This window comes from Rhineura floridana, chromosome 4 (assembly GCF_030035675.1).
Source record: "Rhineura floridana isolate rRhiFlo1 chromosome 4, rRhiFlo1.hap2, whole genome shotgun sequence".
Taxonomy (NCBI): Eukaryota; Metazoa; Chordata; class Lepidosauria; order Squamata; family Rhineuridae; genus Rhineura; species Rhineura floridana.
The window spans coordinates 131,860,233-131,886,889 of NC_084483.1; the positions used below are offsets into that span (position 1 = coordinate 131,860,233).

General features: G+C 40.9%; 1 protein-coding gene and 1 long non-coding RNA gene across 5 annotated transcripts in view; one reads left to right on the forward strand and one right to left on the reverse strand.

Annotated features, from left to right (window-relative positions):
• The window catches only part of FAM120B (family with sequence similarity 120 member B), a 69,970-nt gene that overhangs the window by 25,823 nt on the left and 17,490 nt on the right, over positions 1–26,657 (forward strand). For all 4 annotated transcript variants that reach the window (XM_061624439.1, XM_061624438.1, XM_061624441.1 and 1 more), the window contains 3 exons: positions 30–125; positions 6,517–6,689; positions 10,450–10,542. In XM_061624439.1, the coding sequence (XP_061480423.1) occupies positions 30–125; positions 6,517–6,689; positions 10,450–10,542 (362 nt within the window). The remainder of the gene's footprint in view (positions 1–29; positions 126–6,516; positions 6,690–10,449; positions 10,543–26,657) is intronic.
• On the reverse strand, positions 13,965–19,851 carry LOC133383533 (uncharacterized). The gene is made up of 3 exons (XR_009762325.1): positions 19,451–19,851; positions 17,534–17,576; positions 13,965–14,869 (listed from the first exon to the last, which is right to left on the reverse strand). It is a non-coding gene; the product is annotated as an uncharacterized LOC133383533 (long non-coding RNA).

Consider the following 26,657-nt stretch of genomic DNA (forward strand, 5'->3'; position numbering starts at 1 on the left):
GTTCATTGATCCAATTCTCTATTCCTTAGATACCAGTGGACCCTGTCCTGTAATAAAGGAGTGGTTTGTGTATGCTGGGAATTCCCTGCAACAACCAGACCTGGTACAACCCAAGCAACTCCCAGGTAGAATGAAATTTCATTTTGTATTAAAACTTGATAACTAAATATAAAACATTTGACTGTTAATATGTAGTGTTGATCAGATAATCTTTGAGATGGTTTGATTTTGGAGACCCAGACAGCTTTGAAAAATCAGCTTATATAAATGCACTTGTTTCTGAAATATGTAGCTTGCCAGTATGGCTTTATAGGTCCTCAGGGAGGCTTACAACATCTAAAAACAACAAAAATCAACCAGTAAAATCAACATGTTAAGAAAAACAGCAGAATAGCATTACAGTAATAAACATCCATGGCAGCCAACACAGTTTCCAAATGAAATGCCAAAAAAGATACAGATGGAATCAGTTCTGATACACTTGTTGGAATAAAACAATCTTCACTGACCTACTGAAGACCAAACTAAGCAGGCTTGTTAAGCTTCCCTGGGGAGGAAGTTCCATTGGTAGGGTGCCAACACCAATAAAGCCCTGTCCCTTATGCAAGTCAACTTACCTTTAGACTATAGCAGCATTCAGAGAAGGGTACCACGAGATGATGGTGGTTCACAGAAAGGCTCATGCTAGAGGAAGCATTCTGTGAGACCCTGAGCTGTAGGGATTTAATAATCAAAACTAGCACTTTAAATTATGCCTGAAAAAATAATTGGGAGCCAGTGCAGTTTTTTCAGCATAAGTATTCCTGCACCCCACCCTCCTAAGAAGTGGTCTGCCACATTCTGAACCATTTGATGTTTCTGGACAATCTTTAGAGGCAGCCCTACATAGAGATCATTACAGTAGTCCAGCCTGGAGGTTACCAAAGCATGTACAACAATATTAAACTCTCCCTATTCTAGAGGACATGACAGCTGATGTATTGGCCAAAGTTGATAAAAGGTACTCCTGGCCACAAATGCTACCTGTGCCTCTAGAAGCAGAGCTGGATCCTATAGTACCCCCAGTCCATGCACTTGCTCCTTTGGGGATTACAACTCTAATACAGTTAGCATATCTATCTTGTCTGGATTTGACCCTCGGTTTGTTCAACCTTCTCCACATATGTGTTCAAGACTTCCTCTGCCTTACCTAGAGCTGGGTGACATCAAACCTTCCCTAAGTAGCCATTAAAAACTTGGAAGGGCAAGGCTGAAACTTGCCCCACTCTGTAGAATAAATCCCATATGGTTATGCTGCCATCTCCCAGCACCACATTCTGCAACCTTCTTGACAGGTGTGAACAGAACCACCAGAGCACTATGCCCTCAGGCACCAACCTAGTCCATAAGGATACCATGGTTAATGTCATCAAAAGCGTTTGAGAAGTCCAAGAGAATCAACTGGGACACAGCCCCTGAATCTCTAGGGAAAAGTCATAATCCTGGGTGACAATCCAAAGGCAATTTGTGTTGTGAAACATCTGAAGCTTCAGTGGTTTCCCACACAATATTGTATCTCCATAACTTCTTATAGCTATCCTTTATATTTATTTATGCTGCTATTGTCAAAGCATCATGCTGGTGCTTTAAATATGGGCATTTACAGAATAATGAAATTCCACAGGGCCAAACATGTTTGTCTGTCATAATAAAAACAGATCTCCTGTGGCCCTTTAAATACTAACAAAACTATTATAACATAGGTTTTCATGTGCCAGAGCCTGTTTTTGTCACAAGCATCTCGCTGAATTCAACAGGACTTTTAAGCACATACTTAAATTACAGGCATGGGCTTTTAAAAAAGTGCTTACCTTGGCTGGATAGTGCTTACCTTTTTAAACAGAACTTATGTGCAGTATTGTGCCCAGTAAATTTATCCTGGAAGATCGAGTAGCCTGAAACATCCCATAGGTAACCAGTATAAAGAAAGCAGTACAGATTGTCTTGGGATATAAAGTAATTACTTTTTTCTTTCGTATGTAAATAGAATGAAATCACTACTCTAGGTCATTGAAGAAGGAGCATAGCTCAGTGTAGAGCACATGTTTTACATGCAAAAGGTTCAAGGTTCAATCCCCGGCATCTCCAGGCACAGCTGGGAAAGACTAAAACCCTGGAATGCTAATACCAATCCATGTAGACAGTACTGAAGGAGATGAATCAATGGTCTGACTTGATATAAGGCAGTTTCCTATATTCCTGATAAGGAATATCAGAAAGACAGCATAGGGGCACCCTCAACAAAGATTAGTGTGCTTCATACTTCTTTATTCATTGATTTCATTCTTGCTATGAGAGTAGAAGGGAAAAACTGGTGGAGTGAGGAGTGATTACAGTGTGTGGATGAAAAAGAGGCACAAGAATAACTGTAGTAGGAAAGGGAAAACAAGACATTTAGGAGAAAGAGTAAATGTGAATGCACCTCTAATGCCGAATTCTCCTCTGGCTGAATAATGTGGCTGCGACAGAAGTACTTGAAAAGCTATGTATGTGTCTGCACTAGTCCATAGCTTGGTTAGTTGCATGTTTGATATGTACAGATGCCCAAAGAACCTGTGTCTGGTCTGATCTGCAGGTGCAGTTGGGCAAGTATCTGCACTGAATTTCAAGTGGGGTCAGGTATGGTAAAAACGTACAGTTGGTTCCATCATACACTTCTTGCTTGCCAGCAGTATAAACATAACGTTGGGAAGAAGAATTTTGCATCTCATAGAATGGAGAAGTTTCCTTCTTGGGTAAGGGCAGTGACGCCAATCCATCACTTGCTGAACTTGGCTTGTACAAAGTAATCTTTGGGCTGAATATAAGTATGAGAAATTTCAGCCAAAAAAGTCCTGGAAACAAGACTTTAAAATACAAATTCCCTCACAGCCATAGTAGCTAGCAATTTAGTAACGAAATAGTGTTCTACTCTGTTTCAGAGCAGACTGGTAAAGGAGAGGAGAACTTCCAACCTTTATTTTTAGGGATCTGTTCCAAAACAAATATTTTCCTTAAAAAAATCTGCAGTCCATATTTGAATGCCTTAAATTCTCTCATGTAGCTTTTATTTTCCGCAGCATGAATCTGAAGCTTACCAAATAAGGACCTTGGCAGTGTGTCACTTTTAAATCTTAAAATGCTTTGGTAGGAGGTTATTGCAATTCAGTTAATGTCAGACTAGTAAAAACACACTGAACATTTTGTTTACTTGTTTAAAGAGTGTTTTTAGAACGTATCTAAATTTGCACCCATGTATTTCATCCAGTCTTTCTCTTTTGTTTTCAAGGGAAGTAAAGATAAGGATGTAATCTTGCTTGATTTAAATGAATGATTTACTACTGATTTACATTCTCACAATTTTACTCTCTACCTTTTCAGCTCTTTTATAAATATGTGAATTTTCTCCAGAAATATGTTTTCATTTGGACCTGTGCAGATGCTGGCAGCTTAACACTTTAATTTTAAAGTCTAGACAAGAGTGATTGAAATCTAATATTTTTCAGGGATGCAAGAGCAGTTAGACTGTCTTCAAATAGATTAGTTGTACCGACAGCATGGTGGCCTATAAGCCACAACCCAGCCCTCTCTCCCTACACCCCTGCCCCTTTCCCACTACCTGTGCATGTGAATAAAGAACGTATTATGGAGAACTCTCTCCCTTCAAGCTGTTGCCATCCTGGGAAAGTCAGTGCACTCCAACATAGCCAGGCATTTTGCTTTTGGTAGAGACCCTCCTACAGGCCCTTGTGGTAGAGGACCATCTTTCAGGCAACTTTTCTACAGGCTCTCAGGATGGCAGTCACTCATTGAGCACAGTGGGCTGAAGAGGGAGGGCTCTCTTTGACTCCCATGAGTGTTCTGCTCTCCCACTCATATAAAGAGAAATGGATTGTGTTTACTGAGAATAAGTTGCTGCTGCAGAAATGCAAATGATGTATTAGGGCAGAAACCTTTGGCTTCAGATGTTGCTGAACTACAATATCCATCATCCCTGCCTATTGGCCATGCTTGCAGTCCTAAGCATATTTACTTGGAAGTAAGCATGCGTAGAATGGCATTATAAAACATTTAAATGATTGCCAGCTTTACTCATTTCCATGTATGTTTTTCACACTGTGTCTTTTATGGTGCTCTTTTAAATTTTTTCATTGTCTCTACCTACGCTACTTAAAGTACACCCATTGAAATCAATGGACTTTCATTACCCCCGACATACTAGAGATTTTCCTTTGCTGTTTCAGAAAGAACGAATTACAAAATATATAGAGAGGAACATTGAAATGGCAGATCCCCTAATTTGTGGACAACTGCAACTCTTCTAGCCTTTTGCATTCCGTGGTGTTGCTCAAGCACCAATTTTCTCCAAATTTGGGATCCCATTCTTCAGAAAATTCACACTGAGAATGTATGAAAGAAAACCTTCTTGGGGGTGATGGACAAAATATTTATTTTCTGCTTTGTCACTCTGGACAAAAGTACCATTTGGTTAATGAGTTTTGTTGGCCAAATAAACAAACACTTCTTTCACCCACTGTTTGACACTTCAACATTACAATCATTTATAGTGGCCAAGTGGTTCACCCAAAAGAATTCAACTCCTGCTTGTAATGGAAGGTATGTTGCCAAATGCAGCTTAATCTAACTCAAAACTGGCATCTTTATCTAGAAGGCAAAGACAAAATAGTTTTATGGCAAGAGTTTATCTAAATACAACCTTCTAGAATTTTGACAGCTGAGTAAAGGTAATATAATAGCAATCACATTTCAGCATTCTGGTCACTGCCAATAAGATATAAGGTAAGAGGGGTAAAAAGGAGTCTAGAAGTAATGCACACATCTTTATATGTTCATGGATGCATTATGCCTTTCCATACTTTAATTCTTGCCAGAGAATAAAGTAATAAACCCGTGTATCCTTGATTTGGGACTGTTTCCCATGTGTAAAATGGGTCTCTTGAATGATGAGTAGTGACTCCTAGAATGCGGTGCAACACAGAAAATTATCTAGCAATTTCTAACATATGCTAGAGTGCTTGGTGCACACACGCAACCCCCCTCCCCACCATGCACTTCTGTCTTTTGAAGGAAGGATGTACAAGCATGTTCCATTGTACACACCAGCAGTGTTTGAAATTAATGTGAACCTGCAGCCAAACAAATTTGAGTGCACCAGAATTTTTGACTGAGCAGTGGTCTTAAAATAGGGATCAGGGCCGGCGCCAGGGGGTGGCCAGGTCAGGCCCTGGCCGAGGATCCCTGCAGACCAGAGGGGCCCCTCCTTAGGATGGGAGGGTAGTGCTTCCTTTCTGCAATCTGCAGCAACATCAGCTTCCTACGCTGCCACAGATCGCGGAGAGGGAGGTCCCAGGCACCTCCCCCCATATAGTTAGCATGGGCCACGCATGCCCCACCTACCTCTAGCACTCCTGTAAATGACATGCACGCTTGTGCTTGCATGCCTGCTATCAACCAAGATAGCGGCGGAGGCTTCCCTTTGTACAATGTTCTGTACAATTCCAGAACATAGTACAAAGTTGAGGTCCTGTACCATACAAATGTTTGTTTGTTTGTTGCATTTGTATACCGCCCCATAGCCGAAGCTCTCTGGGTGGTTTACAAGAATTAAAATATCAAAAATATTTTATCAAATATCAAAACCATATTGTATTTCAACAATATCTGGAAGAAACCATGTTGGCTCCCCCTGCTTTAAAATGTGGGATGTAAGGAAGGAAGAGCACCATGCTTTCAATATTTTCAAGTTTTATATTAGGACTTAGGCTGCAATCCTGCATGAGCAGAGTGCGGAGCTGTTCCTCACAAGGATCCACTTTCATTTCTTTTTCTTGCAATATTGCCCCCGTGCTACAGGGAGGGAGTCACATGCAAGGGCCTGAGCAAGGGTGGGTGACCTGTCAGGATGCTGTAACATGAAACACAAAAGAATTTCCATTTAAAGAGACTGGACTTCCAAGGTAGAGCATGGCTGGAATAATTGCAGCACACCCAGCATGGAGATGACATGCTGGGGTTTAGACATTAAAATGGATACTTTTCGGAGTGCTTATGCACTGCTCTGTGCTTGGGTTGTAGGAGCTCAAAATATTAAAGAAAATGAAGTGAAAGGAACAGGCCTTAAATCTTTGCTAAATGTACATCTTTGTTAAACTTACACTTGGGTTAAGTTTTTCACATGTGCAAACAAATTCATTTTATAAATAGCACAGACCTTTCAGCCCTATAATCCTGTGCCGCTGTAAAATGAAATTTTCCCCTCCATGAAATCTTACACAGGCCCAGGTCAGTTGTCCGGGGCAGAGTGGCTGTGTCTTTTGTGTTTCTTTAATCCGATTCTTGGTTTAATTCACTAATATTTTCATTGTAGTTAATATAAATTTTAAAAGAGGTGAGTAATGGTTTTCTGTTGAAGCTCATTTGGCAAACCTTGCTATAGCTTGCTTCTGCAGTGCTTAAAGTAATGGATTTCTTTTCAAGGTGGCACCCCTAGTCTGAGATCACTGTGGTTCAGCAGGGGACTGGAGGCTGAAAAGCAACGCCGTTGGACATTTCTGGCATGCTTTCAACTGCAAGATATAGCAGAGGAGCTCCAGCCTCTGGAAACTCCTGTTGGTGTTGTCTGCTCCTTGTTGCTGTACCTCATGCTGCAAGTAAAGAAAATTCTAATTTTGTAACTTTTATTACTTATATCTGCAGCAGATCTGTATAGATTAGCACAGGGATAGCCAAAATGATGCCCTCCAGATGTGATGGACTACAATTCCCATCATCCCTAAGATAACCATGCTGGGGCTGATGGGAGTTGCAGTCCACAACATCAGGAGTGCAAACCTTGGCTATATCTAAATTAGTACAAGTATGTCTCTGTTGCAGCTTGTGTGTGTGTGTTTGTATGTGTAAACACACATACATAAAATATTTTAATGAATAGTGGGTGTTTTGTGTGATTTTTTAAAAATAGTATAATGTATCTCTATGTTTTAAAATGTGTTGTTAAGTCACTTGGAGACCTTTGGGTAACAAGTGACTAGCAAGTCTTAATAATAATAATAGTAATATAGTAGATTGATTTAACTGATGAAAACTAATTCCTTCTCTAGTAAGTCATTCTAATGGTAAAACTGCTATGGAAAGAGCAAACTTATTAACTGAGGTTATGTTCTTGTCTAATTAGAAGATATGGAGCACGATCCAGAGGTCTACTTAGGTGAAACTTCCCTGGGTTTCCAAAGCAGCTCACCATGTAGTGTGAACAGAGGCTGCTGTTTGAAAATCTCTGTTTAGTTTTAGTGCACAGTGTTTAGTGTACAGTTTTTTTTATTGTGGCTGTGTATAATCATAAATCCTGATCTGATGGCCCCATTAACCACTTGGGAGGGCAGTGCCAATTGCACAAATGAAATTCTGCATCAGCAGCAGACATATCTTGCTCTTTAATAACAAGGACAGCTTCAGAATGATGCACATATGCAGGGAACCTTCTCCATTATGGAAATTAAGGAGGAATCCCAATTTGCATAGAGCCCTTATGGGACAATGTGCAATTTTGTTTTTGTCCAAGGATGTCTTCCTAGATAGGGCAGGATAGACTCCTGCTGAAACCCTGGGGAGCCACTGCCGGCCACTGTAGGCTAGGAGTAGGGAACTTGTGGCCCTCCAGATGTTGCTGGACTCTAACCCCTATCAGCCCCAACCTAATGGTCTGGGCTGATGGGAGCTGTAGTTCAACAACATCTGGAAGGCCACAGCTTTGCCACCCCTGGTTCTGACAATACTGTGGTAAATGGACCACAGATCTGCCTTGTTGTAAGGCAGCTTCTTGTATTCTGCATGCAAAGCATGTGCTGCAGAACTGCACCATGGCCCCTTCTCTTATGTTTTTATGGAAGGACCATAGCTCCATGGTAGAGCACATATTTGCATGCAAAAGGGCTCAAATTCAATGCCCAGCATCCCCAGACAGGGCTGATGAAGACCCCTGTCTGAAAGCTGGAGAGCTGCTGCCAGTCATTATAGAGCAGGCAATGCTGAATTAGATAAGCTGAGGGTCTCACAGGATAAAGCAGTTTCCTATGTCCCCATATCACTGTTTCTACCTTCAAAAGCAGCCACACAGCTTTCTCTGACTTCAGTTTTTTAATGTATTTAAAATGTGTTTGCCCATAGCTGGACACACCTCCCTTTCCTGCTGCTGATCTCAGAGCGTTTAGGACTGCCCACAGCAAAGTGTTGGGCCATTCACTGTCTCTGGACACACCATGCAGTGGCAAGGAGTTTTGATTTCAGCTTCAAGTTGAATTCACGGAGAAATGCACTGAAGCTGCATTTGGAGTAAAAAGGGGCAGTTTGACTATCATCATGTGTCTCTGACCTCAGAAAACAGCCGCAAGTGTCTGTTTTTAGAAGGCTGTGTGTGGATATGATTTGGCTACAATTGAGAGAGGAAGGAGTTGGAGAAATAGGGCTTGTGGATTTGACCAAGGTCTCTCCTACTCCCACCCACCACCCCTGTAACTGAAGCTTAAGAGACAGGAATACAGACAAGAGATTTCATAGGCTGTGGCAACAGATTCTTATCCAGAATGAAATCCAGGTATACGGCTGGACTTTTGTTGTGGGAAATTTGTCACAGAGATGGTAAAAGAATTATTGTAAAGCATTGCCTTTTCTCTACCTGTGGAAGGGAATAAGGAATTAACTGCTAATAAATGTTTTTGAATATATAGGGTTTATCTGTTCTGCAGGAAATTTAGTACTTGTCTGGCACACTTCAGAGGCACAATGCTTTGCATTTAGACTTGATTGTCTTTGTCTTGCATTAGAAGAGTATCCAGTGTTTTGCAGGAATGTCTGGTCATTATGTGTTCCTGTTCAATTTAGAGTTTATTATTCTTTTTTTAAAAAGGCCTCTCTGGAAAGGTTTGTGTATTTGTGTATCACATTAATGTCTACTTGTAGCTAAAACTACAAAAAAGAATAATGAAGACAGTGCAGGAGAAACCTTGCCTGCCAGGGGCAGCCACAAAAACTGATTCACAGGATTTCTATTCACATATTTTGAAATTGAAGTGTGTAAAATTGCTTGTCTTCAAACCAGTACAATTAGGATGTGGTAACAATAATATTTCTGGAATGTTATTTTTGTGTACCTCAAATGGACACTGATATGGTAGTTAGTTTCTAGGAAAAGAGAGGGTCCAGGTCTGATTGGAACCACGCCTTGTTATCTGGAAATCCTTTCACCTAATCACTAATGTGTAAAGGTTCTTTGAAATAACTCAATGGTGAGGGAATGCACTCTGTACATGCTCAGAGGCACTTGGCACTTCACATCTTTCAGGGCGGGGTTCTTAGAGGTTGTTTTTATAATAATTTAAGACTAACTTTAAAATAGACACATATACTTGTCAAAGCAATTTCCCAACTGTATAAATTCCCATAGCCTACAGCGAAGAGGCAACTAAGGAAACTGGTGTCACATGAGTCCTTGTTCCTGCCTTTGTCCCTCACATTCAGATCCGATTGCTTTAATTTCATCAGCTTTCTATCCATGTTTCTATTAATTCAGTCAAAACATTAAGGAAGTTATTAAGAAAAGATAAACTCTTCCCCCCTCCAGCTTCAGAACTATATCACATGAAATAGCAGTACTGATTAACAGAGCAAAGAAGCAATCCTTTGTATAGTAGCAGTACAGTTGATCAGAAGTAACGTTTGATGGATTGCACCTAAAATGCTTCAAGCAAATTACAATAACATAACATGTCATCTCTCTGCCATGGCCAGAAACCACTGAAAAGCTTCAAGTCAAATTAAGGAATACCTTAAACCAAGCAAACATAATGTGATTCCACATAGAAAAAAGTATATGTTCATATACAACTTTCTTGTATTATGTGTAACTAGAAGAAGAATGTTCTGTACCCTTCTCCTGCTGATTGCAACTTAAAACATTAGTGTTGCTTTGCCTCATAATTGACAAAGACAGTTGTCAATTGCAGTTTGTCGATTGCACTCAAGTAATAAGCTCTTCCAATTTGCATGCAAATCCTGTCTTTTCCCAAATGTAGGAGATGGAGAAAAAGGGTGCATCAGTATGAAGAACAATGGGTGCTGTGGCTGCCTGTGGATATTTGAATGGTGTTCATTATGAAATCCTGTACAAACCAAGAGAGATGGAACATTTAAACTTGAGTGGGGAATCATGAAGTCAGTGGAAATAGGGCAGAGGAGCTAGAGTTGTGAAAGCCTCTCTTGCAGGTTATGTTTTAAACAAATACAGATAAATAGGCCACAGTGAAAGACCAACATTCCTGAAACAAGGAATTTAGATAATGGCGAAAAGTATGAAGCTTTTTCATAGCTCTCAGCTAAGTTTCTTTTTTAAAAAAACAAACTTATCTTTCCTAGGTGGACACCCTCTCCTTGGAAGACTTGAATGCATTTATTGCTCAAACTCTGTGCCTCGAGGGGAAGTCAGCTGTGCAGCTTGCAGACTTGCAGGTATAGACATGACTCATGTACTAATGTAATGCCAGTATCCTAAGATGAACAACGTTCTATACTCTCACTCAGAGGTATTCAGGAGATTAGAGTTGTGGGTCAGGATGTCATTTGGTTATCCTAGTTTATTTGTACTCTTTAGTTGCATAGACAAGGAGTCAAGCCTCAGTTCCAGAGATTCAGTGTGTCCTGACGCATCTGAACTCTCAGCTTTCCTCTTTACTGCTACCTAGATATAATTGCATGCTGTCGACTCAGCCAGGATCTAATTCAAACCCCTTTCTTCCATCACTTTGACACTGCCTCTTTATTCTTGCAGTCTTCCTCTTGCAGTCATATTAAAGGTACCATGGAAGATCCAGATACCTTTATTTTTTTCCTGATGCAGACACTGCTTGCCTAGTTCCTCATCAACCTTTTAGGATGGCCTAGAGATCTGGACTGATTATATGGACCCATTTCAGTTGGTCTTCTGGCTGGAATATGGAATTGAGACTGCTTTGTTCACCTTGATTGATGATCTATGATAAGAACTGGATGAGGGAAGTGCAGCCTTATTAAATCTCTTGGATCTCTTGGCAGCTTTCATTACCATGGTATACTTCTAGGCTGCCTGGCTAGATTGGGCCTTGGGTGCCCGGATTGCAGTGGTTATGTATCCAAAAGGTGGTGGTGTGGGACTATTGCTTGACACCACAGCCTTTGGCCTATGGTGTCTCTTCAGACTCTGTCTTGTTCCCTTTGTTATTTAATATCTATACAAAACTGCTAGGAGAGGTTATTCAGAGGTTTGGGATAAGGTGCGATCAATATGCTGATGGTACCCAGCTGTATGTCATCTAATGCCAAAGAAGCGGTTGATACCCTTGAACACTGCCTAGATTCCATAACAAGCTAGCAGAGTATGAACAAGCTGAGATTAGATCCAGACAAGAAGGAGGTGGTATTGGTCAGTAGAAAGTCTGACTTGGGGACTGGAATTCAACCTCTTTTGGAAAGGGGTTGCACTCACCTGAAAGATCAGCTTTATTGCTTAGGAGTGCTCATAAGATCCTGTGCTGTCCCTGGATTCTTGGGTTGTATTTGCACAGTTACATTCATGCCTCAGACACATCACATTTAGACTTCTGTAATGTGCTCTATATAGGGCTACCCATGGAGAACCTCCAAAAGCTTCAGTTGGTGCAAGATGTGATGCTTAGACTGTATCAGGATCTGATTACTCCAATAATGAAAGATCAGCACTGGTTGCTGATTGTTTTGTGGGCTAAATTCCCCTCATAGCAAGAATTGGTGTCCCCCCTTTTTAGAAATGGCAATTTTTAAAATTTGCCCATTTACATTTTTTGAATAAAGTTACTGTTTGTAATGTTTTTAATGACTCTTTATCATTGGTTTAATGTTCTTATATGTTTATTGTTTTTGATCTGTTGCAAACTGCCTTGGTGGTTTACAGAAAAGTGGTATAAAATATTAAGAATAAATAAATAAATTGTGTTGAAACCTTGGCATATAGAGTTCAATGGAGGAAAAGAAGGACAATCCTATAAATAGAGTACTGGGCTCAGGTTTTAACATTTAATTACTTATTTAGCCACAAAGTCTGTATTTCCATAAAAAATAAAGGTAGTCAGGTTGGCTCATAAGAAAAAAAATCCACCAGCTTACACCCAATTTTATGATATTTTGGTTGGCCCAATGAAGTATTGCCATAATATGGATTTTGGAATATATCTCCATAGCTCCCCATTAATTGACATGGCTTTAAGAAGTCATGGGCAATGCTTAGGAGAGACACAAACTCTTCCCTGACCCTTCTCAGTTTAGGAATAGGACTCCTGACTGGCAACCTATTGTTCTCTGTAGCCGCTAGTGAGGAGGAAAGTCCCTTGCCACTGCCCTCTCTGTCAGCAATGAATCAACAACAAGCTTCCTTTTTTCAAGAAACAGCATACTTTTGTTCTTGGGGTAGAAAGGAAGTGGCAAAAGGCTTCCGGTCAAGAGACTCTCTACTACTCTGGAATCAGCATTACTATACTTGAGTCAGTGGCTCAAACTGAATTTTGAGGATGTTAGCATTCCCATATGCATTTTTGACCATTCCAGGCAAATTCTGTCAGTGTCCAAAACTTCAGAGATACATCTGAGTATGAGTAGAACTAAAGTGGACTCGATTTGCTTGTCCTTTATAGCTGATCATGATGTGTGAACCTAGCCAGTAGTGGGAAGATTTTTTTTTAAATGGAAATTAATTGCAATAACTGTTATGTGTTTTAGTTTGCAGTTACTGGAAAATTTGCAGGATTTGCTGGAAACTCAAGAGATTATGCAAGTTTACTTTGTAGTAAGCCCCTGTAGATATCACGACACAGTGAGACACGGTGAGACCAGAGTTCAATTTCGGAGCCCCCCTCGTAATTCTCGTCTCCGCTTTTATTTTACCTCCGCTTGGAGGCGTGGATTATTTTCTCTCCATAAACAGCCTATGACCTTTAACTATTGTATAACATCACGTACATACATAGTACAACAGCATTATCTACGTGGCAATATGCAGGCAGTTATTTAACCACTACAGATGTCAGTATCGTTTACAGCCATAAAGTTAACCACATCCTGTTTTTCCACTGGTCAGATCGCAATGTCTTGAGAGATAGTGTACTGAGAACAGCAGCGTGGTTTGCCAACGTATGCTGTTCATTCAGTCCACCCCACATCTCCCCCTTTTTTATTTTTTAGCAAAAAGTAATTACTACGTAATGGTCGCGGAGCAACAGGTGTACACGTCTGGAAAAGGTATTGTAAAAAACAGCATAAGCCTATACTTAAAATGAGTAAAAGAATAGCATATCTAAGAATCTGACTTAGCCATCCAGTGGGCAGCCAACTCCAAAGCCACTGCCACCAAGTTGTAGGGGCGTCCTGCAAAATGTTATTAGCTAGATCCTTCAAGTTTTTTACCTGTGTTCTGATTTCAAAACTGTTGTCAGTTAAATTAAAACAGCACATATTCTTTATAGTTTCGCACCCCAACTGATGTTGTAATAGCAGGTAATCTATAGCTGCACGATTATCCAAGATAGCTTGTCTTAATATACCCTGCTCTTCATTTAACAAAGCAATGGCTCGAGAGGTGGCATTTATCATCTTAACATAATTACAGGCTAATTTATGTAATTGATTGCTGTTACTTACTGCCAATGCAGGAAGTCCAACAAGGGAGATGGCTAGTGATACACTTTCTGCTTTATTAAGCAATTCCACCTTGTCATTACAATCAGCCGGCATGGCAACAGCTTCTCTTTTCCTACGTTGGGCTAGCAACTCCCTTTTATGAAGGAAAATGGGAACCAGTCGACTCAGGCAACAGATGGTATCAGAAATATTAGCGGGAACATAATTAAAAGTGGTTTCTCCACATGTCCAAAACCATCCACCTGGTAAAGGAATGTGTCCGTACATACTGGATATGTTAATGTGCTGTGTACAATTCCATGTGGGTCTCCCAACCTTTAGACATCCCTTCTGCACCTTATGTCGACTACAATTAACCATCCGAGCACACGTATTATTAATGGAATTTGCAACATGTGATGTAAATAATTGAAAAGCATTAACAGGCAGCTGGAAGGTTGGAGTTCCCCAATTCGAAACAGTATGATATTTAATCTCTGAAGTATTCATGAACCGCCCAAGTCCTGTAATGTTCCCAATATCCCCAGGTGCTTTGCATACGGGTATTAAACATGTTCCCAACATACCCATTTCCTGTACATGTTCAGTCATGCAAAAGTCACTCACATTTGTCATTCTTGCTAACTGAACCCAGATATTGTGTTGAAACCGCATCCCCAACTCCTGCCCCAACCTGTCAGCCCCGGCGCTTCCTAAAATCCAACAAATGCAAAGTACAAAAATAGAATTTGTATTTAAAGACGCAATTAAAGCAAGAATGGTATTCTCAGTTGTCTTGTCCACCCCGGCTTGTTCCATTGCTTTTTCTGCTTGTGTTGCTAAGTTCTTTATTTGGCCCCAAGTCACGGGAGGTTGCGGAACATTCCGACCACGCTTCCTGGAAGACATCCCAGTATCCTGAAGTTGCAGAGAAAAATTAGGGATGGGATTCTTAAGATTATCGTGCCAGGACATCGTCTTTCCAGGGCCGGATACACCTAGCAGGTACCCACACAGGACCGTCAGGCGTAGACACAGCCGCGTAACCTCGACCCCACGTTATAAGCGGAACTGGGCCTTTCCACTCTGGATTTGGTAGTTGCCGAAACTGCACCCGCGGGGCAGGTAGAGACTCCGACTGCTGAAAATGCCGCTGCGCTCGAGTAGAAAAGGAAAAATGAGTATTGGGAGATTGAGACAAATTTAAATGATTAATGGTAAACAACACTTGTGCCAGCCACTCCTCTTTGGTGGCCAATCCCAGTGGTACTCCTCCTTTTTGTTTTTGTTTAAGCAAATGCTCTTTAAGGGTACGATTGGTACGTTCGACGACAGCTTGACCTGTAGAATTATAAGGAATACCAAACAAATGTGTAATGGACCACTTAGTGCAAAACTGTGCAAATTGCTGTGAAACATATGCAGGACCATTATCAGTTTTTATCGTCTGAGGTTGGCCCATGATGGCAATAGAACGAATGACATGATTAATAACATTCTTAGTTTTTTCCCCTTTCTGAGGAGTTACCCATATGTATCCGGAATATGTATCTACTGTAACATGCAAATACTTCCATGGGGAGAAAGTAGGAAAATGTGTAACATCCATTTGCCACAACTGGTTAACTATGAGACCTCGTGGGTTCACTCCTGGTTCTGGGGATAGAGTTAACTGTGTGCATTGGGGACATTGTTGAATAATGGCAGAGGCTTCCTGGGCAGTAAGATGGAATTGCTTCTGGAGTGCTTTAGCATTTTGATGATGAAGGGCATGACTTTCTATGGGTGTGCAAAGGAGGGCACGAAGAGCCTGATCAGCATATTGATTACCTTCTGTTAACAATCCTGGGAAAGGTTGATGACTGCGAATATGAAATATAGCAAATCGACAAGACCGAGTATGTATGAGTTTTTGAAGTGTAAGCATAAGAGCAAGTAGATTAGTGTCCAGCATGGGAGAGACATAACTACCGGGTAATGCAAGTACAACATTCTTAACATAAAGACTATCGGTAATAATGTTAACCTCCTGATCTGCAAAAGTCAACAGCGCCATACTAACAGCGGCCAACTCAGATCTCTGAGCGGAAGTTTGGGGTAAGGTGAAAATTGTCTTCCAAACCCCCTGCTCGTGCCATGCAACAACCCCTCTAGTTGGACTGCCATCAGTATAGACCGTGACCGCAGGTAAGGGTTGTAAACTGATTACAGATTGAAACTGGATAGGAATTTTTTGTGTAATTTGAAGCCGTGGATCTGATGAGGAACGACATGAAATTGTGCCCAAATAAGAGACTAAAGCCCATTGAAGGTCATCAGAAAGCGCAACAGCATTTTCCCATGTGTAAAGTTTAAGAGGCAACGAAATTTCAACCGGATCGATACCTAATAATTGCCTTGATCGTAATCGTGCTTTTTGGATTATTTCTGCTGCTTGCATTGGCAAAGTTGTGATAGATGACTTTGGTGTATGGGCTAAGTAAAGCCACTCTATTATATGTGTAGCATTGGAGCCTGACTCCTGAGTGAGTGCAGCAAAAAGTTGGCTTCCATCAAATAAAACAAATAAAATCAGTGGTTTATTCAATATTTGTCGATCCACCCAAATAGCTTTTAACGTTGTAGAAACTAATTCTAGGGATTGCCTTGCCTGTTTCGTTAAAGTAATAATATCTGCAGGTTGACGTCCTTGTTTTAAACATTCAAATAAAGGCCCCATGTCTTGAGTGGTAAGTTTACAATATGGTCGAATCCAATTAATAGAACCCAAGAATTGTTGTAGTTCTACATAAGTTGGCTTCATTGACAAAGTAAGACAGGGCAATACAGGAGTGGAGTAGGATTGCATTAATTTATGTCCTAAATACAGAAATGGTTCTTTGAGTTGTACCTTTTCAGGGGCAATCTGCAACCCTGACTGTGACAAATGATCAGTAAGGTGTTGTTGCCACATAGATGGGAGGGTTCTCCCAGCCACCAAGATGTCATCCATATAATGGTAGACCAATAATGTAGGGTATTGAGCCCGAAAGGGTCGCAGGGCCATGTCTACAAACTGTTGACATAGGGTTGGACTATTTAACATGCCCTGAGGTAGCACTTTCCATTGATATCGTTGCGCAGGGCCAGAGTTATTATATACGGGAACAGTAAACGCAAATTTCGGTGCGTCTTGCGCTTGTAACGGTATTGTGAAAAAGCAATCTTTCAGGTCTATAATAGCTAAGGAATAGTCATATGGAATTAAATTTGGATTGGGCGTCCCACATTGTAGCGGACCCATGGGCACAATTAATTTATTTATTTCTCGTAAATCATGTAAGAGCCTCCACTTTCCAGATTTCTTTTTAATCACAAACACTGGGGTGTTATAAGGGCTATTACTTTCTGCTATATGATCAGCTTCCAGTTGCTCCTTTACCAGTTGGTGCAGAGCTTCTAATTTTTCTTTGGGTAAGGGCCATTGTTCTACCCAAATGGGTATGTCTGTCTTCCATTGTAAAGGAAGAGCTGCCTTTTGTTGGCTAATCATTAATAACAATGGTGGTCTGGAATTGCTCCAGTAAATCCCTTCCCCACAGATTTACTGAAATGTCCAAAATACAAGGGCGAATGTGGGCTATACGATCACCATCAAGAGCAACAACTTGTATCCAATCCTTACTCCGTTTTGAATCCTGAGCTCCGCCCACTCCCCACACAGAAGGGGCCACTTCTACTGGCCAAGAGGATGGCCAGTTATGTTCAGCAATTACTGTGACATCTGCCCCAGAATCTATAATACCTTCAAAAATAACATTGTTTAAACAATACTTACGAACCGGTTTCTCCCTGGTCACTTCTGCCAGTACTGCAGCTACCTGTGGATGGAAAGGATTACCTGAAATACTCACACTCGGCGATTTCGTCCTTGTAGATCCGAATCCACCAGTACGTTTTTGGGAGGAAGTGTTCGATGTGAAAAGACGATATGGCAATAACAATAGTTGCGCAAAAGAATCTCCCTTCTTCAACTGAAGGGGAAGGTGACTCCAATACTGAATATAAATAATTCCCTGATAATCAGAATCAATAACACCAGGTACCACCATTATATTATTCTTGGAAGCAGAGGATCGCGGTAGTACAAGGCCTACGGTGCCTTCTGGTAAAGGGCCAGTGAGTGTGGTAGGCATTAAAAGAACTGCTCCAGGCAAAGGAACATCTTTTGACTCTGCATGTATTAAATCAATTCCAGCGCTTCCTTGAGTAGCAGGGGTGGGTACACTTCCTTGAGATTCGGGGCTGGAAGCCTGCCCCAAGTTCAGTTTCCCTCAATAGGACGGGAAGACACGTTGGTATTGGTAGTGGGAGCTGAACGACACTGATTAGCCCAATGATAACCCTTTTTACATTTCGGACAGATTTTCTTTGGCCGGTTTGTAACAGTGCCCCCACCTTTAAATGCTCCTCCGCCAGGAGCCCGACATTCCCTTCTGAAATGACCAGGCTTTTGACAATTAAAACAATTGCCTGTAGGTTTGTTACCCTGTCTTAATGCCCCAGCTAACAATGTCATGGCATGAACATGTGTACCTACCTCTGCACAAGCTTGAATCATGTCTCCCAATTCATATTGCGGTCTATGAATAATGTTTTTCAAAATCTTTTTACAGTCTGTGTTAGAATTCTCGTAAGCTAATTTTAACAATAATTCCCCTTGTGCCTGAGGGTTATCAACCTGCCGTGTCAGAGCCTCTTTCAAACGGTCAACAAACTGAAAATAGGGCTCTGTTGCTTGCTGCCGTACATTCGTAAAAGAACGTAAGGGTTCTTTCCCAGCAGGCACCTTTTTAAATGCTTTCTGTATACACTCAGCAGTTCGATGAAATGCGGCTTCAGGCAATACCCCTTGTTGTGCTATGGTAGCAAAATTACCTGACCCATAAATTTGCTCGGGAATGATATTAGCATCCCCAGCTGCTATAGCAGCATGTCTAAATTCTTGGTCCCAAACTACATATTGCGAAGGAGTCAAAATCATCCTAAAGAGATCCTTCCAATCTTGAGGGATCATGTTATATCCAGTAGCTACTCCTTCCAACATCCCTTGTACATAATTAGCCGTAATCCCATATTCTCTTACTGCCTTATTTATTTCTCTAATAACAGAAAACGGAAGAGCTGTCCAAGTTGCTATGCGATTATTAGCATTATTAGGATCTGGCTGATATGTAACGGGAAAAGCTGAAATTGTACCCTCCCAGTCTCCCATTTCTTCCATAGATAATAATCCTGAGGCTGCAGCCTGAGCTATGGCTGCTTTAACCTTCCCAGTAACCTGTTCTTGTTGAACTGGAGGGCTATATGGAGGAGCATTTACAAATTTCTCAATATCCTTTTCAGGTGTAGGTAAAGAAAGTTGGGGATAAAGAGGAGTTTTCTGGTCAGAATTGGCAAACAGCGATGTCTCTTTTATCCCTAAATGACTAATGGCCTCAGCACACTTTTGCCATAATAAGAGATGGTGAATAGGTGCTCTTGGTTCTTCATGTAATTTTCTCCCTATCTTTATCCAATCTGACTGACGTAGTGATCCTTGCTCTGGATACCATGGACATTGACATTGAATTGTTTTTAACAATGATTCAATGTGAGAACGACTTATAAAAGCTGAGGTATCCTGTTTTAAAATTTTTTGTAGCTCTTGTGCATGAACCTTCTGCTGAGCTGACAATTCCCCCCCCATACTCACGAATGGGAGCTGTACGCTGAGGTGCACCGTTGGCTGATCCTGCCAGTGGGTACGAGGGTGTTTGTTCTGAATCACGTCGAGGTCACCAGATGTAGATATCACGACACAGTGAGACACGGTGAGACCAGAGTTCAATTTCGGAGCCCCCCTCGTAATTCTCGTCTCCGCTTTTATTTTACCTCCGCTTGGAGGCGTGGATTATTTTCTCTCCATAAACAGCCTATGACCTTTAACTATTGTATAACATCACGTACATACATAGTACAACAGCATTATCTACGTGGCAATATGCAGGCAGTTATTTAACCACTACAGATGTCAGTATCGTTTACAGCCATAAAGTTAACCACATCCTGTTTTTCCACTGGTCAGATCGCAATGTCTTGAGAGATAGTGTACTGAGAACAGCAGCGTGGTTTGCCAACGTATGCTGTTCATTCAGTCCACCCCACAAGCCCCAGTATGTTCAGTGGAGATCCCCCCCCCCCAAGTAAGTGTGTATGGGATTGTGCGTGTAAGTGTGTATGGGCATTTATGGGAGCAAGTCCTATTGAACATAGTGGGACTTACTTCTGAGTAAACTTGCATAGGCTTGTGCTACCCAAAGCATTATAGAAACTAGTTATTTTGTTCAGTCATGCAAATAGATCTTTCTCACAAAGTAGGTGGCATCTGCCAGTTGAAAATGTTCAGCCAGTTACTTATCCTGCTGACTGCAGCTCAAAGGTAGGGCAAAAAACAGCCTAGAGTGGAGAAGTCTTGCAGTAAATCCACACACACACACTTCACCAAAACTCCTTCTTGCAGAAGCTTTTCTTTTCTGCCTCTCTCTCTCTCTCTCTCTCTCTCTCCCTCTCTCCCTCCCCCTCTCTCTCTCTCTCCCTCCCCTCCCCTCCCTCCCAATATCCTATGTTTCCATCTCTTGAAGTTTGCAAATAATTTACTGGGTTCTTGCACAGAAGTTGAGAGAAGATGTTTTGGACAGGAAAGGCATTCATTTTTTTGTTTGAATGGTATGCTCCAAGCAACTGTGGTTGATCAATGTATCGTGCTTAATGATGTCACTAGCCCCCCCCCCCCCCGTGACATCTCAGGTTTTGGGATGCTTCCAACCTGGCAACCCTAGTCCAGTTGGAAGTCGTCTCAAAACCTTTGGTTAGTAGTTGAGGTATAAATAGTCTAACCAAATATATATATATATATATAAAGCCATTCACATGCCAGCATTCAGGTTTGTAATGAATCAGTCATCCAACTTCTGGAGGAAGCTGCAGAACTGAGCTGCTGCATCTGAGGTTCAGAACAACACTGCTCTTAGTATGTAAATACCTGCAAAGAATATAAAGATAACTTCTGCTCGCTTTAGCAAATAACCAAGTATTTGAGGCTTCCAGTGACTGAAGAACCAAAACATAATAGTAATGCTTTGTTGCTGACCTGAATTTGTATTACTTTCATAGGAACAAATATAGTACTTCCTGCACCCCACCCCCTCAACACATGCAAAATAATCAACATATTAGTTAGTTGTATAAACTTTAATGGAAGATCACCTTCCTGTAAAAACCTAAGTTGCAAGGAATGTATACAGACTTTGATGTAGTAGCTCTTGCTGTGGTTCAAGGAGACTATACCATATTTATTTTAAACTTTATCCAAGACTTGTAGTTTTATTTTTTTGTAAGCAGGGTGTGTTTTTTATGGGTGCCTCTTGAGCAGCTTGAGGCATAAGCTGCTTATAGGGGAAGTAAGTTTTAGAAGTGGGTGGGGCTTCTTTTCTCACCAGCTACTACTTGTGGAATTTTGGGTTGCTTTGAACAGCCACTTGCAGTATTTTGAACACTCCCTCACTTGATAACAAGGCGAATGAGCCACTTGCAAGTTGTGTGTCTGTGCCGTTTCCCATTGTTGGCTGGCATATTTACCCTGGAATTCCATGCATGCGCTGTCTGTCTTCTGTGTCCTGTTGGTACCTGCCTCATTCCCCCTACAGCTAAAAAACAAGCTTTTTTGTTGTTGTGTTTGGCATTTATGTTGGTTACACTCATCAAAGTATTTTAGCGCCGTGCAGAACTTGCATTACGACTGCATAACATAAGAGAGAGAAAAGAAACATTAAGTAAATCAGTGTAGCTTTAACTGAAAGAAAATGTTTCTCTTTGTGGAAAAATAATGTATGTGACACACAGAACAGGATTTTATGTTCTAGAATCTCTTAAGTGCCTGGCTTTATAGCTTTATACCATAAAAGACATAAACCAAATTGAGTGTGAACACGAAATGCTGACATATTTTATAGGTGTATTTGTCAGTACTTTTTATATAGATTTGTGGACTACTCTGATGCACTTTTTATCTGAATGACTTTTCCTACCTATATGAACACTTGATGCTGTCTCTTCCTTAGACAATGTTGTGTGAAGAATCTTGCTGTGGCGGTTACTGTTGTGTTTATGTTGCGTGCTGGTAGGACAAAAAGAAATGAAAAATAACCAATCTTAGGGTCTTCTTGTATATGCGTGTCAGATCTCTGATGCTCTCAGAGGTCTGCACATGCAAGACCCCTCATATCTAAGCTGGAAGTATGACTAAAATCTTTCTGTTTTCAATTCAAAGACCACTGCATAAAATACAGTGTATTTTTATTGCATAACATATTTTATACAGAAGACTTGAATATTTATGTAGCACATAGTCCATTAAATCCCATATAAAAATGAATAACTTGGATTAAAATAACTGATAGAAGTATTTCCAAGCATAGGATTTATTTTACCTCTATTCTGCTTTTGCCTCTCTAGCAAGCTGGAAGGAGGAAGAAAGAAAGAATATAGGTATATAATTATGTACCTGAACTCAAAGAGTCTTTTGTTCTGCCTTAGGTTGCAGTCAGTAAGACTTACTTCTGACAGGTTAGGGAAGCACTTGGTTTTCTGTGGAAAATTTGTGGCAGAATATTAGGGCATGTTTTTTCTTGAAGATGTTCCCTCTATGGTTTGGAATCTACATACTTTCACACCCACAAATGTTGTGAGGGGTGGGGGGAGAGGATTCAAAATTGCCAACACATCATACAGAAAATAGGAAATATTGTCCTCAAATTTGATTGTAGAACAACCATTTGTTATTCAAAGGAAAGGAACCATAATTTTATGTTCTATAACCCTGCAGTAGGATTCCATTGAGAAGAACTGTTGTTAAGGTGTTAAGCACAAAAAAGGGAGGCAGAAACATTGTTTAAAAATGTCCCAATCTTGTACAATACATATTCTCCATGGAACACACAAATCTAACCAATTGCTCCTTGGCTATGAATAGAAGTACAGGATTGTGCTGTAAATGAATCAAATGACATCTGTCTCCAACAGTCAATGGAATGATTTCGATTTGAATAATCTGGAAAAGCCGTTGAATCTGCTACATTATTAGTACTAAAAGTCAAAATGTTTGTGGCATATCCTCCCCATGAAAATAAACACACACACTTTTCATTTATTTATTTATTTTATTTATATCCCGCCCTTCCTCCCAATAGAGCTCAAGGCAGCAAACAGAAACACTAAAAACACCCTAAAACATAATGTAAAGAGACTTTAAAATATATTAAAACAAAACATTTTTAAAAACGTATTAAAACAAAACATCTTTAAAAATATGTTTATTTTTTAAAAAGCTTTAAACCTTTTCTTGTTGTTTATTCCTTTGTTGGAAATCTACAGGAAAAGCAAATGGCAGACTCATAAATATGTCTCGTAAGATGAGCACTACCTACAGGTGGAACCTGAATGTCACTCTCCTTTGCAGAGCAGACATAAACCGTAAAAATTGGTGGATACACTTAAATCCCAAGAAAATTTATGAAACTGAAGCAGTTTGCTGTGCACAATTCCTCCTTGTTTTTATTAGGAGTTAGGTATCCTGTAATTGTCATAGCAATCCAAAAGGGGCATGCAAATACAGAAAGGGTACAGTACCAATAATTTTTAAATATTGTGCTCTGGATCTAAAAAATGCTGCAACAAGTGCACAGGGATACATTTTTCTTTCCATCTCATAATGCTAAAAACAGACCATCCAATGAAACTGAATGGTGGCAGATTCAGGACAAACAAAAGAAAGTACGTCACACATTGCATACTTAACTATAGAATTTGCTTCTGCAAATGTAATACAGGAATACCCCGCTATACGGACCTCACTTTACAGACACTCGTGAGTATGGACATATTTACAGTAGCACCATTCCCGTTTACGTACGCTCGCTTCGCAAGAACGGACACTTAACGGCATGACGCCACCGCCCAATCAGTTTCCAACTACAAACGTTTTCTTAAAATAAGGCCTACTGTGTTTATTTTAGTTATAAATGCGTTATTTACATCAGTTATGCCCGTATATGATGATTGCAGTGCAGTATATGCATCGATAAGTGAAAAAAGGTAGTGCTTCACTTTAAGTACATTTTCGGTTTACGTACTCGCTCTGGACCCATTGCATACATTAATGCGGGGTATTCCTGTAATGGCTTTACCTAGAAATTAGCCTGATCCTCCATGAGTTTATCTGTCAATGACTACTAGTCATAATGGCTGCATGCTACCTCCAGGATCAGAGGCAGCATTCTTCTGAATACCAGTCACTGGGAACAACAACTTACAGGCTTCCCATAGCATCTGCTTGGCTGCTGTAGAAAAGAGGATGCTAGCCTAGAGCTTTCTTCTGATCTAGAAGGGCTCTAATGTTCTTGTTTGCAGTTTTTTTCCAAACAGCAGCTTCCCTTACTAGCTGCTTCTTGCTTGCTGGGCAATGAAACACTTTTTTAAAATTCAGAGACGTTTCAAAAACAGGTATGACACAAGAGCTACTGTTTTAAATAAGGATATTGAGGATATATAAACCCTTGAACAGAATTGACACCAGACGTTGGAGGGCCCTTGGTATAGTACCAGTGATGGGCCTCCCAGCCAGGACAGGGCCTAGACCTACTATTGGTGGCTACCAGATGCTTTCTCTGCTGTTGCTTTGGTGGCACCAGTGCTACTCATCACCCTCCACTAGGGCCTGGACATGATTAAGCAGTGGACAGGCAATGGCACTTTGGAATGGGAGCTAAGCTTGGCTCCTAACTGCCCAGCATCAGGTTACCCAGAATTCAATGCCTCAGCCCATAGATCTATGAAATATATAAAATTAACAAATTTCATAGATCTGTTGGCCAGGGCATTACTTTTTGAGTAACTTACAATGGTGAGCAGTTGTTGCGGACTGGAGCTGAGCTTGGCTCCAGTTCAAAAGCAGCATTGCCCTCTTTTGCTGGAAAGTATCAGGGGGGCGGTAGTGGAGGGCAATGAATGGTTGGGTCAGTGAGGGCCCTTCCAAGCCCGAGGGCCCTTGGCCATTGTCTAACATGATCTACTGCTGGTACCAGACCTGCCCTTGAGCACACTGAAATACTCTCTGAGCCTAGCCTATATATTTTTTCTTTTGCCTTACAAAACAGAAGGGTTCCTTTTGAAGGAATGTTAGAAAATGGCAACTACAGACATTAATGTTAAGAATGTAAATGGGTATGTAACTGTAGACTTTTAACAGTACAATCATATGCATTTCTGTTTAAAAGTAAGTCCCATTTAGTTTAATTGAAATTACTCCCAGGTAAGTGTATGTAAACCCTTTTACCAGAGAATGTCCCATTAAACTCAGTGGGACTTACTCTGAATAATCACATTTTGGATTGCACAAACAGTGACTCAAATGAGTGGCACCTATTACATATTTTCTTTTTGTCGAACTCTGTAAAGTAAATATGGGGAATGAGAGCTTCAGAAGCCTACAGTACAAAACAGTGCTGGAGGAAACTAGCAACTGTGGGAGAGTTAGGATAATATTTAACAGGGAATGCTGACTTCTGATGTGCTTGGGGTGTATAATGGCTAGGTTACAGAAAGTCTGAAAAGCATTCTTTTTGTTCAGGCTGATCTTAAAAAGATTGTTTGAAGAAGGAAGATAGTGTCCTGATTAAGAGGTGACCTGTACTCTCAAGTGGCAGGTGCTGCCTAGACTGGAGTGTGGCATGGGGAATGAAGCCTGCAGGAAGTAAACTGTGGCACATGCCCCTGCTTGTCAATTGCTCCCTCCCCCCAGTGTGCATCTGTTTGCCTGCCCTTTGTTACACAAGGACAGGAATACAAGTTCTCACATCTGCCTAGGCGTTCAGGAGGAAGGCCAGTGGAGAAATGGAAGAGAATCAAAAATACATGTGGCACATTCTGACAATTCATTTAAATTTTTCCAATCCAGTGCTGAGTATAAATATTCTCTGGGAGGCCTTCACAATAAAACACAGCAAGGAAACAAGGAAATTTGAAATGCCTAAAAGAGCAGATGAAAACTGGCAGTAATATAATCATTTTGAATGAGAAAAGTCTGGGAAAATAAAAGTGCATGGTGCTGAAAAGATAGCTAAGTGAGTGGCATGCAAGCCTCCCTGGGGAGAGAATTTCCTAAACAAGGTCCTACCACTGAGAAGGCTCTCTCCCCGGTTGTCACCCATCTCACTTCTGATGATGAGGCACCTGGAGGAGGGCCTTGCATGTTTATCTCAGTGGTCAGGCAGGTATTTTGGTCACCAGCTATGAAGGGTATGGCATCTGAGAGCAAAGGCACTGAAGCCTTAGGGCTGCCGTGCTTTGTAGAATGTGGTCAATTTGAACCTCGTGGCCAATCAGTAAAATGTTCCCCTTGCTGGTACTAAAGGTAAAAGGTAACAATATTAATGTAGAGCATGCGTTCTCAAATTTCCTTTACAAAATGTAGCTGGGGATACATGTATTTTTTAAAAGAAGTGAAATCATTTGTGCTATTGTATGTGCTGCAGTTTCCTTACTGAAGATGATCCCTGACAGCACTGAAAGCTGTCCCATAACCCTTTGCTGATTGTGTTTTCAAAGCATTCTGCCTAATCTTGAAAAGCGGGGTCCTGTAGACTATATTTCTGCCCCAGGGACAAAGATGAATTGATGAAGCTCCATGCTGACTTTTGGTAGTGTGCAAGTACTGCAGAGGATGTAAGCTGGGTGTCAGCTCTATTATAGAATAACACCATACATGTAAAGCCATTTAAAGCACATGGCTCTCCTCAAAGAATCCTGCTAACTGTACTTCATTAAGGTTACTGGGAGCTGTAGCTCTGTGAGGGCTAGACAAC